Here is a 12138-nt window from a genome sequence, read left to right on the forward strand (position 1 = left end):
ACAAGTCCATCAAGAAACCTTCTTGGGTGGAACATAATGAAAGGATGAAGCTTGGAACCAGAGGATGTATTGGCCATTCTGAAATGGAAATTCTGAGGTTTAATTTACTGGACACAAATATTTTGACTGAAAATCTTGGTGAAAGAGTTACTTCTCCACATCTTGAAAAAGTTGAAGCCGTGAAGATTGTATATAGGAAGATAAATATTGATGACGTCAGAGAGGAGATTCTGTACTTTTTGAGAGATGGTAAAGTAAAGAGTTTTACCTTGTAGCAACTCTTGATGAAGGCTATGACAGAGTTGAAATACATTCACTATCTTCTTTGAGATGAGAATAATGTCACCAGAAATTGGTCTTCTATGATACTTGAAAGTATCAAAAGAAGAGTCATGAACAAAGAAGATAAATACAATGATGATTATGTTCCTATGTACAGAACTTGTACTGGTCAAGAAATGAAGATGCAAAAGGAAGCTGCAGTTTTAAAAGTTTTTCTCAACAATCCTCAGTTATCCTTCAGTCCTGATCATGAAGATGTTAGTTTAAGCTTTATATTGATTGGTGATCTAGAATTGAATAAAATCTCGATTTCTAAACTGAGATTAGCCATCTATCAGCTTGGACAAGATACTGAAGAGAAGATAGAGTTGAAGAAAAAGCTTTTAAAAGTCATTCAAGACAACGAGGAAGAAAGGTTGAACAACTTTCTGGAAATAACTGTCAGTTATCTTAGGAGACTGAAGTAAGCTTTACTCCTTGCACATTTTGTAATTGGTTTTGGCATCATTGAGAATGTAATTTGTGCTTCATTAGATTAAGCATAAATTGGGGGAGATTGTTGCGTGCTGATTCTCAATGATCAGAAGAAGCTCAGGATCTGACTGCATTTTAGATGTCATCAGTATTTGATGTGTCGTCAGGATTTGATGTATCATCAGTATTTACATATCATCAGCATCTGAAAGCGGTCAGCTATGAAGATTGATTATGTTCCTTAATTTGAGAGATGGATATTCATTACGTTCTGAGTGATAGGACTTTATGTATTCAGTTATAGATATATATCATTTTCTGTTAGTAATTGATAACGTATATCTTAGATTGATTTGTAGCAACTGTGTATTATATAAACACAGTTTAGGTCATCACTTAGTGAAAAAATTGAGTATTGTACGACCTAGCACCTCTCAAGAACATCAGTATTTCTTGAGAGAGTTTGTAACAGTTTTTAATAGAAATATAAAGACCTGTTATATTTTTATACTTGTTCGAAATATCTATACAATTGTATCCAACCCCCTTTAAATAATTGTATTATTACTGGGCAACACTAGGGTATACTTGTAAGTCGGCCCTTTTTATGATAATCTAATACGTGCTTGGAAATAATATATATTATAAAATTGTAGAAATTGGAAATATACAAAATCCTATTACGACGTGACAAAGTAAATCTTCTAGCTTGCCTAATTCAAACTTGCTTTCATATGTTTGATATTTCTTCTGGTTTTGGCCCGACTTCAAATTTTATGGTATCTCAAAATTATGTACAATTCATAAATTTAACATTTTTAATTTGCTAGCAGGATTAAGAGGATCCATAGAACCACTTTTGGAGGAAGCCGACATTCACAAGAAAGGAAAACATAAAGTAAGTCTGATTTTCACAGGGTTCTTAAAATCAGTATGGGAACAGTTCGGCTACCCTCAAGTATCTCAAGGATAATGAGACACTAGAAATTTCTTGATAATGATACAGTGGAACTTTTCTTAAGAAAAACGGAGTCACAAGATTGGAAGAGTTCGTTTGCAAAGAATTTAGGGGAGTTAGGAAGTGTGAGCTAAATGCATTGGTTGTGGAGTTGCTTGTATTGCCTTTGTTCATTTTGGAAACCAGAAATGCAATGCAGCGTACATGTTTCCAGTTTCTTGCAATATGTAATATGTGATTATTAATAAAATTGCAGTGTGAATACACGCATGAGGGCCGGTGATGAGATTTGTTTCCCTGTATTTATTTTATACTTTAATTTTACAAATTTGACGTGTGCACTATTATATGTTTTGAAGTGCTAACTCTTTTCATTTTTTTCTGAGGTTAACGCTTTTCAAACTAATTACCTTAAAAGTGAAATTTTTTGTCAGAGATTGGTGAAATATTAGCCATCTCAATTTTTATATAAGATTCTTATAGGGAGAATATAAAACCACTTCCTCTGTGAACATGCTTAAATCCAATTGTTTCTTATTCTAATTAATTTTACATCCAATTTGTTCTTATTCTTTTAATTAATTTTACATCCAAATTTTTTCTTATTCTTTTATTATTAAATTATGTTCATTTCTTTCTTTCTGATATGAGGCTGTTAGTCTTAAATTCCTTCCAAAACAAAATTAACTATTTAAAAATGTATATTGATGAATTTTAAAGTTGCAGCTTGTCCCTCTATTAATTATTAAAGAAAAATTCTTCAACATTAGAGAAAATTTTTAATTTAATTTTTTAAAAACTAAAGTCTAAAACAATTCAATCTTTAGACAGTTAAACGTAATTAAGGGAGTAGTTAAAAAACTGATTTGAGTATAAAATAACATGTAAATAAAGAGCTTCATATGACCGTTCAAATAAAAATGCACCTAAAGTTTCGAATAACTATACACTATGATAAACCTAGGAACTAGGTTGTTCCACGGTCAATAAATTATTAAAACATGCTAAATCTATTAAATAATTTTTTTTAACTACAACCAACATTTATCATCAATTCATATATATTTGTTTTATAACAAGGTGTATGTGCCAACTTACGCCCATATCGACTATTCCTGAGAAAAATTAGCACACCATTCCATAAAATCGTTACTCTCTGTGAATTCTTACTTAACGTAGGACCGTGAGTTGCTAAGTCCTAAGGTCCCGATCTCAACAAACCACTTAAGCTGAAGATCAAAGTATAGCCTAGAATAGTACTATACTCATTGTCTAACTTCAAAAAAAAATAACTTTGAAAACGTAAACAAACAATTTCTTTTAAACAAACAAACAATTTATACAATAAACATATAATAATAATAATAATATTAATAATAATAATAATTTTCAAAAAAATTATTGTAATAACATTTTTTATTTTATATTAGTTTATTATCTTTTAAAAAACTTCTCTAACTGCGCGAAGCACGATTTTTTCACCTAGTTACTTATAATAATATAAAATATATGATATTATACATTGTCATTTTCATGCAAATTAGTATATAACCTGTGCGATGCACAGTTGTTTTTATCATTATACATTATAAATTATAATTTTAATATATTGTTGGTTGGATTCGAAACTTATACCCCTTGAATAATAATTTTTAAAATTATATATAACGGTTCTCGTCAGTTTGATTTGACGACTCTGTATTGAGTAATTAGAGAACTAAATAACTAAATTTTCAATGTTTCGTCTTTATTATAATAGTATATATATCATATCTAAATCTAAGAAGTGCATATGACATGATCTTACATGACATGGAATGAAAAAATATATTTTTGTACGATGGCTTTTATCTTGTCAAGATACTCCGTGATATAATGAGAAGTAGACATCAATTAGAACATGATCAATTAACTACTTAATTATTTAAATAATTAATTTTTTTCTAAATATTTAATGATAAAATAATGATGAACTACTTTGAGAATAGAGACATATATACATATGTGTGTATATATATAAGGTCGCGCTCAAATGAGAACCCTATTATTGTGAGATATGAGACCTAATCCTAGCCATTTATTTTAAACTTTATATTAATCTTCACCACACATTAATTTAAATATTTGATTGTTTTATCACTATATTCTTTCTAATTCTACCACATGACGCCTTCAAACAGAGCCTTTCAAGTGAGAATGAGAAAAAACATTTAGTGAAAAACTGAATTCCTGAGAGGCAGTCCCCTGTACTGGAAAAAGGAGAGGTAGAATTTAGTGGCAAAAGTGAGTACTCTTAACAGTATTATATGTGTGAGAAGTGAAGAGATCATTTTAAAAGAATAGAGAGATTTAGGTGTTACTTGTTTTCTTATTTCAGGTTCACCATAGGGTACTGAGCTTTCTAAGTCAATTCCTGATCTTAAACTCAAAAGAAAGATTGAAGATCCAGTTCCCGATATTTTTAATGATGATCCTGATGAAGCTCAGCTAAAAGCTGCACTAGAAGCTTCTAAACATTCAAATTTAGGGTCTTCATTTGGTCATGCTACTTTAAATGCTCATAGGGCTCTTGAATGGAATCATTCTTGGAGGCTTGATAGTGAAAGAATCTCTTTTGATGCTGCTCATACACTGGTAGATCATGCTGTCAACTCCACTGCTAATCCTGAGCTGAAAAATGTTATAAAAGCTACTAATGTGCTGGTTAAAGGGATGCACTCTTCTATTTCTGCTCTAAAAGATTCTAATGTTCATTTAAAAGAAGAGGTTGTTGATCTTTCTGTGACCATTAAAGGCATCAACAAGCACAATGGCTTAGTCAAGAGAATGATGAATGTGGAATCCAATCTGGAGCTGATGAATGAAAGACTAACTGCCATTGAAGCCAATCAACATGCCACAAATCAAAAATTGGATGCCATTTTCTCCTTATTACATAGTCATGATGCCAAAAAGGGGGAGATGGTAGCTCAGTCAAAATGTAAACCTAAATCAGTATTGAGGAAAGATTATGTGAATCCTGATAATAATGGTGGAGATCAAGGCACAGGGACCTCTGATGCTGTGGTGGTTCAGTTTAGAACTGGAATTCAAACTCAATCTCAAACCATATAGTCAACTCGTGTCTCCAAAGATGGTGCAAGGACTGTTAGAACTCAGACAGTGACTCACTCTCAGATAATGATGGAAAAGCAATATATTTCTGCAATTCCTGATGAAGACGAAGTGATCATTGATAATTCTGATGATGCTCAGAGATTCTACAAGACCTACAAAACTAAGGCCGGTGATATTGTAACTCTCTAGCACAAGGACAAAAGTGTTGAGTAGCTATTTCACAGGAAAGATCTCACTCATTTAGCTGATGAATTTCCTGACATGTCTCATGAAGAATAGCTTAAACAATAGGAGGAAGTTCTCAGTCAACTACAAATTGCAAATAAAGGTCCACTAGAGGAAGGGGTAGAACTAGAAGATCTAGAAGTGGTAGAAGGGGTGGAAGAGGAAGAAATCCTAGAAATGATCAACAATCAATTGTTCCTTGTCAAAGAAGAACAAGATCAAGTGGGGTCAAGATTGAAGAAATTCACGAGACATCTCAGTCACAGGCTCCAAAAGTGCTCATTGATCCATTACTTCTAAATCATGTACCAAGGCCAAGGGAGTTACCAAATATTAATCTGTATAGAGAAGAAGGTCAAAAAGAAATTGAAACTCAGCTATCTAGAAGACCGAGGCAACTGCAAATTGAAGTAGTTCCTGACAACACAAAGTCAAATCCTGACACAGGAAATCCTGACACTGTCAATCCTGACAGTTCAAATTCTGATCCTGACAGATGGTCAATTCCTGATGTTGCTGAAGATGGAGAAGAAGCAGTCTTGGAGCATTTAAATCTTCAAATCTTATATGTTTATGTTGACTCTCACAATGATGAAGTTGATGAGGAGGAAAGAAGAGAAGAATGAAAGATCAGGATAGCGGTTAACAGAGCAAATCAAAAATTCAGAAACATGTTGTGGAGGTCTGGCTTTGAAAGATGGAGATTTAAAGATTCTAAGGAACTTGCAAAGAGGGAAAACAAAAAAACCTACTTCCCTAAAAGGATATACTACAAGTGGAAGAAGATTGATAAGGTAAAGTGTATTGAAGGACTGGACTTTTTTCCTGGAGGAATAAGGGAGGATGATTAAGCTGAACCTTTTGCAAACAACAATGATAACACACCTTCATGGTTAAGACAAGATGAAGCTCTAAGGCTGTTAGGACCACACACAAGAGCTAGAATAGGGCATCATAAAGCTGAATTTATAAACTCAAAAATGGTGAGTTTTACACTAGCTGATAGACCTGGACAAGAATTTACAGGTGATCATCTTAACAGGTTTTAAGCTGTAAAAATCATCATTAACAAACATGATGGCTCAGAACCAAAAGGAAAGATACTGCTAATGCTGCAAGGAGATCAAGTCCAAGTATTGTCTTATGATGAGCTGATGATGATGTCAACCAAAGAGCTAAAATATATCCATTATCTATTGATGGTTGAAAATCAAGCTTCTAATAATTGGTCAGATCTAAACTTTTATGATATCAGAAGAAGAATTATTGACAGAGGATTTGAATATTTTGGGCACTACATTCCTATCTACATGAACAACAGCCATCAGAAAGTCAATATGAGAAAGGTGCAACCGTCTTTGAAATTGTTCTTACTTCAAGACAATTAACTCTAAATCCTGATGGTCTGAGAACCTTTTATGTACTAGTTGATGAGATTATGATTGAAAGGACTCTAATTGGACATATGAGAGCTACCATATATCAGTTGTTTGAAGAAACTGAATATGAAAGAAATGTGAAGAATAGGCTGAAGCAGCTGCCTCAGAAAGAAGATTGATCAAAGAGTCAAGGCATTTGTACAGAGATACTCAAGGGTTTATCAAGAACCATGAACATGCTATCTAAGTCAGTAACTGAGTATGCTCTTCATTCCACTTCACATTTTGTCTTCCTATTTTTGGCATCAAACATAACTACAAAATTTATGCTTATTCTACAAATCATAAATTGGGGGAGATTGTTAAGAAAACTGTATAAGTCAGAATCAGGATTTGCTTGGAAATCAGGATCTGTCAACTAGTTAGGATCTGCATCAGGATTTGTCAAGATGTCATGATGTGAATTGGTGTCAGTATGACAGAATAAGTCAGGATTTACTAATTAACACAGTCCCGGGATTTGTGGAATAATTTACTATCGGTTTCTGATTTATAGGATCGAAGTTGTTGATTTAGATATTTATAGAAACAAGATATATCATACTGCAACATATCTTGCAATTGATAGAGATTGATAAAGTAGCCGTGTAATATATAAACACATAATATGTTATCATTATTGATGTGCATTGCTCGAGTATCATTGTAACCTAGCAGCTCCCAAGAACATTGTTTTTCTTGAGAGAGTTTTGTAACAGTTTATAAAAGAATTAATAAACTGTTATTTGATTCTATTACTCTTACTTTACTTTCTTGATATCGAATTATTTGATAATTGTATCCAACCCCCTTAAACAATTATCTATTACTGGGCAACTTATTATTTTTAATATCATGTCAGAATTTAATTCTACATTTAAACTTAAAAATTACACAAGGTTTTTTATTAATTGTGATACAAAGGTCTTATCCACCATTTACAACTTTTTCAAAAACAACTTACAACCTTTACAGTTGCCGAATACTCATTTTTATCTCTTTTACATATAACACGTAAGTTAAGATGATGTTTTTCAAGTCTGAAATTGAATGACTGTTAGGTCCCAATTTGTTTGTAGAAGGGGGGTTGAATGCAAACAATACCGTTTAAGCGAATAAAATGCGGAATAAAAAAGTGAAACAAAATTCAAGTTAAATAAAACTTTCATTAAACTTGAAAGGTGTTACAACTACGGTATCGGTTACAAGGGATTAATCTCAAATCAATTATTACAAATCTAGAATAAATTCGACATGAACTTTTTCTATTTTTGCAATTAAAAGATCAAATGCTAAATGCGATTTGAGATTAATTTCTAGGGATTTTAATCCGCTAGATTGATACACAAGAACAAGATAAATAATTCTAGTGGATTGGATTTAACTTTTCAATCTAGAATTTTGATCTTGAATAAAGCAGATGAAAAATAAAATGTTGAGCCTTTGTTTTCTGCTGAGTTCTTGACTTATGTTTTTGTTGAATTGTTGCATTATTGTCTTCTGCTGTGTTTTGTTGTTTAAGTAAACAAAACCATCTAGTTTACTCAGCAAGACTTTCGGCAAGACAATCAAATGAACTGGTATGACAATCCATTTGAATTGGTAGGACTTTCGGTGAGACTATCCTTTTGAACTAGCAAGACAATCCCAATAGCTAGCAAGACAATCAGAATGAACTAGCAAGACTTTCGGTATGACTATCAATTGTCATACCGATTGTCATAGTAGTTCAAATCAAATTGTCTTACTGAATTATTAATAGATTTTAATCTAATAATAATTCTGAAAATCCTTAATATTAATTCTGAATTAATTAATCAATTAATTCAATTAATCAATAAATTAATCTTTGCAGATATAATTTATTTTCTTAATTAAATTATATGACTTAATTAATTAATATAGAATTAATATTAATCTTGAGCAGCAACCATTCTTCTGAAAATCTTCTGAAAATTACTGTCAAGTATGAATCAATTCCACCACTTCAATGTTGACACTCGATGTACTGTCTGGTTCATGAGTGACTAACTTCCGTGACATTTCTTCAAGTCTTGACCTTGATACTCTTGATTTTCTTCAGACTAAATCCTTGTAATTAATTGATACCCTGACGAGATCTCTGTCATTTGATTAAATCCACAATCCTGATTTATATCACTGAGGCTTGATCAATTTCTTGAGCTTCTTCCAGTGAATTAAGTCTTCAAGTCTGTAGATGAATAATGTTTCTTAACCCTTTGACAGATGTTACTATATGAGATCTCTCTGACGATAGATCCACTATTTCCTTATTACATTCTTATTTGAGTTGAGTTAAATCCTCGAATATACAAATAGGCTATGCCATATGCCTTTCAATGACACATGAGACCACAAGCGTACCTAATTTTTTTGTAAAAGTTCCACCAATTGAAACAACATTTTAATTTCAAAAACATTTAATTAAAAAGAAAGAAGTAGATTTCACCATTAACTTAATTATTTAACTCGTTTATTAGAGTGCTTGTCATGAATATTTTCTTTATCTTTTTTATGTAAGTAAATCAGCTTCTTATAGAACTTTATAATCAAATAAAAAAACTTTTTTTATTTAAAAAGATTAATGAAATTCATTAAGTTGTGTTGACCCTTCAAATTTCGAGATTTACAGATAGGATTATCTCTTTTTGCTAGTAAATTTTATTGTCAAATAAAAATCTATATTTTGTTTGAAAAGATTAATTAAATCCATTAAGATATGATGATTGACCAAATTTTTTAGATATACATATTAGATATTGTCTACCTAATAAATTTTATTTCCAAATAAAAGTCATTTACTTCTAGAGAGATTAAGAAAATCCACTAAGATCTTTTGATCATCAAACTTTCAATAAATATATATTGGATACTTTATGCCAATTTTTTTGTTATAAATTACCTTCTTTTCACCTTATCATTCTAAAGAAAACTGTATTCATATTATAAATAATTGGTTTACAGAATAGCTTTCTTGTTTTAACGAGAATGGACATGAATGGTAGTAGTGCCTCTGCAGAAAATAATGAAGCCATATCTTGTGTAGCACAATTTGTTAATATTTTGTTGGTTGATCATGACACAACTTCCCTCATGTCTGTCGCGTCTCAACTTGAGCACCAACTCTATAAAGGTAGTATTTAATACACACACAGAGATATACACATATATGTGCGCTCCCCCATATATATATATATTAATTTTTAGTGATAATTTTCATTGCGCATAGATTAAGATTTTGATTTATTGTTGTTTCGAAATTTGTAAGATCACAAATTTAACCTCGTTTGTGTTGTACTTTAAATCTTATAATTACAACGAGAACTCATGTCATGATTTTTAACGGGTTAATGATCTTAAATAATTTTTGAAATATAGTGTTTTCGGTTTTTGTGATGTGTATATGTTAAGAAAGATCAAAATACTTTTTCTTTATTTGTATTATGGTGTTCTCGTGCACAGGTTATTATAAGTTAACTAAGAATATATATTATATTGATTCATTTTTACAAATATTATGTGGCTAAAAAAACCTTCGACATTCAGTGACAAGTACAGAATCTGCAGCAGTCGCACTAACATTGTTTCAAGAGCAAATTTATTATTATGATATTGTAATTGCTGACAATGGGATGCCAGAAATGGAAATCTCAGAGTTTTTGGAAAAACTTCATGCTCATCGCATGAATATTCCGGTTATTTGTAAGTCAATCAATTTACTTTTAGAAATAACTTGTATTAATATCATCTTTTCTTCTTTTTATTTTCGTAAATATAGTAAATATTTATAACTTATTTAAATGCAGTGATTGTTGAAGAGTCAACAATGCATTCAGTTATGGAGAATCTAAGCGAACGGGTTTGCTACTGTTTTCCAAAGCCACCAAGTCACCGTGATATTTCAGATGTATGGACACATGTCCGTCGTGTGACGGGAATTATGCCATCTTATTCTGAAAATACTAAGCATATTGATATAGATAGAAATTACAATCCTGGTAGTGCTTTAATTAATCAAAATCAAAAGAACTTAAAGATGAACAACGATAAGAATACTTTAAAAAGAAAAAAGAATCAGATTGAAGAAACTTCAAATGCTTCAAGTGATAACTCTAAGAACCCACGCTTATCTTGGAATCATGATCTTCATCAGAAGTTTCTGCAAGCATTAAGAGTTCTTGGAGAACACGGTAATTTGTTTTATTATTTTTATGATTTATCTTATTAGAGTCACATAAATACTTAATCATTCTATAATAGTAAGATTGTCAACTAACATGTCTTGTGATAGCAGGAGCTAAGCCTAAGGCTATTTTAAACTTAATGAATGAGCCTAACTTGACAACTCTCCATGTCAAGAGTCACCTCCAGGTATAATTTACTTCGAAATTTATTCATAACTAGATTAAAAAAATAAATTTCTCAATGTAACTAAATTGATTTGGCCAAATTTATAGCGATGTTGTCTTATAGCTGAGCATTAATTGTTATCTGGTTTTAGTAATAGTTTTAGCTTTAAAATCTTGTTAGGTAGATTAGTGGAGTATGAGTGCATATTTATTTTCCCTTATCATGTCCCTATGTACAATGTTATTGTCACAAAGTACATACAAATATTCATTGTATTTGATTATTATGTATAACATTTATCACTTTTTATTGTGATGTATAAATTAATGACACCATATTGTATACTAACAACAATTAATGTTCATTGCAGAACTACAAAAATCACAAAGATCAATTTTTAAATTTGGAGAAAGGAAAACCTTTGAATGTTGAGAACCTCGCAGAAGGCACTAATGGTTCTCATCAACAGTTTGATGAAATGCCTAGTGAAGATGAAGTTAATAAATTGATTGAGGAGTTGAAAGCCTCCGGATTTAATATTAATGAAGATGTTATTAATTAATCGATCATTGATTATTGCAGCTACAAATTCATAACTTGAACTTTTAATGGTTTATCAGTGTTGTTTCTTTGAAATAAGGATGTGTTTACTTAGTTCTAAATGTATGTTGATCAACATGATGCATCATCTTTCTAACTGATGCATGCTCATTTTATGATCTTATCACTAATTATAGATTGATTCGTGCGGCCAGCTGAATATGCTCTTAATCTATAATATTTGGATTTTTTTCTTTAGTATGATGTTAGAAAATTTAACTGGTCTTTTATCCATAAAATTGACATTGATAATTAAAATTATAAAATTTTTTATAGTTAAAACCCTTTAATTTCATTAATTATTTAATGCTATAAATCATGAAAATATGCTAGTGGTTAAGTAAAATTTTCCTTTTTCATCTTTTCAGCTAATTTAATTTTATAGGAACAAAGCCCCAATTAAACCTGTGTAAAAACAAGCAAAAAAATTATGTCATAAGCCTTTATAATCACTGCAATGACAGCCCGAGCAAACAAAGTTCAATATAAGTTACAAACCTAATGTTAGACCATAATAATCATATGTAACAAACACACTGAAATGAAGAACTTTAAACATTCATCACTCAGGGATAACTGTGCTATTGAGACAATGGATCATGAATGTCACACTTAGACTAGTCGCATTGCCATGAAAACCATTTTAACATATAAAATAGATGGTATATGTACATAAGAGTTTGTCAATTTTTC

At 31.0% G+C, this 12138-nt stretch overlaps 1 protein-coding gene across 1 annotated transcript; it reads left to right on the forward strand.

The window, feature by feature from the left end:
* Positions 1–9483: 9483 nt before the first annotated feature.
* On the forward strand, positions 9484–11407 carry LOC141715107 (two-component response regulator ARR14-like). The gene is made up of 5 exons (XM_074518590.1): positions 9484–9628; positions 10042–10197; positions 10302–10685; positions 10790–10866; positions 11216–11407. Exons 1-5 carry the CDS (start codon positions 9484–9486, stop codon positions 11405–11407), a joined length of 954 nt encoding a protein of 317 aa, XP_074374691.1.
* The last annotated feature ends 731 nt before the right edge of the window (positions 11408–12138 follow it).

Source organism: Apium graveolens, chromosome 3 (genome assembly GCF_009905375.1).
Source record: "Apium graveolens cultivar Ventura chromosome 3, ASM990537v1, whole genome shotgun sequence".
Taxonomy (NCBI): domain Eukaryota; kingdom Viridiplantae; phylum Streptophyta; class Magnoliopsida; order Apiales; family Apiaceae; genus Apium; species Apium graveolens.

Excerpts from the sequence above, each read along its gene's own strand:
- LOC141715107 (XM_074518590.1), top strand. The coding sequence starts at position 9,484 with ATGGACATGAATGGTAGTAGTGCCTCTGCAGAAAATAATGAAGCCATA. Across the intron at positions 10,686-10,789 it reads AAGAGTTCTTGGAGAACACG|GAGCTAAGCCTAAGGCTATT; the intron begins GTAATTTGTTTT and ends TTGTGATAGCAG. Across the intron at positions 10,867-11,215 it reads ATGTCAAGAGTCACCTCCAG|AACTACAAAAATCACAAAGA; the intron begins GTATAATTTACT and ends TGTTCATTGCAG.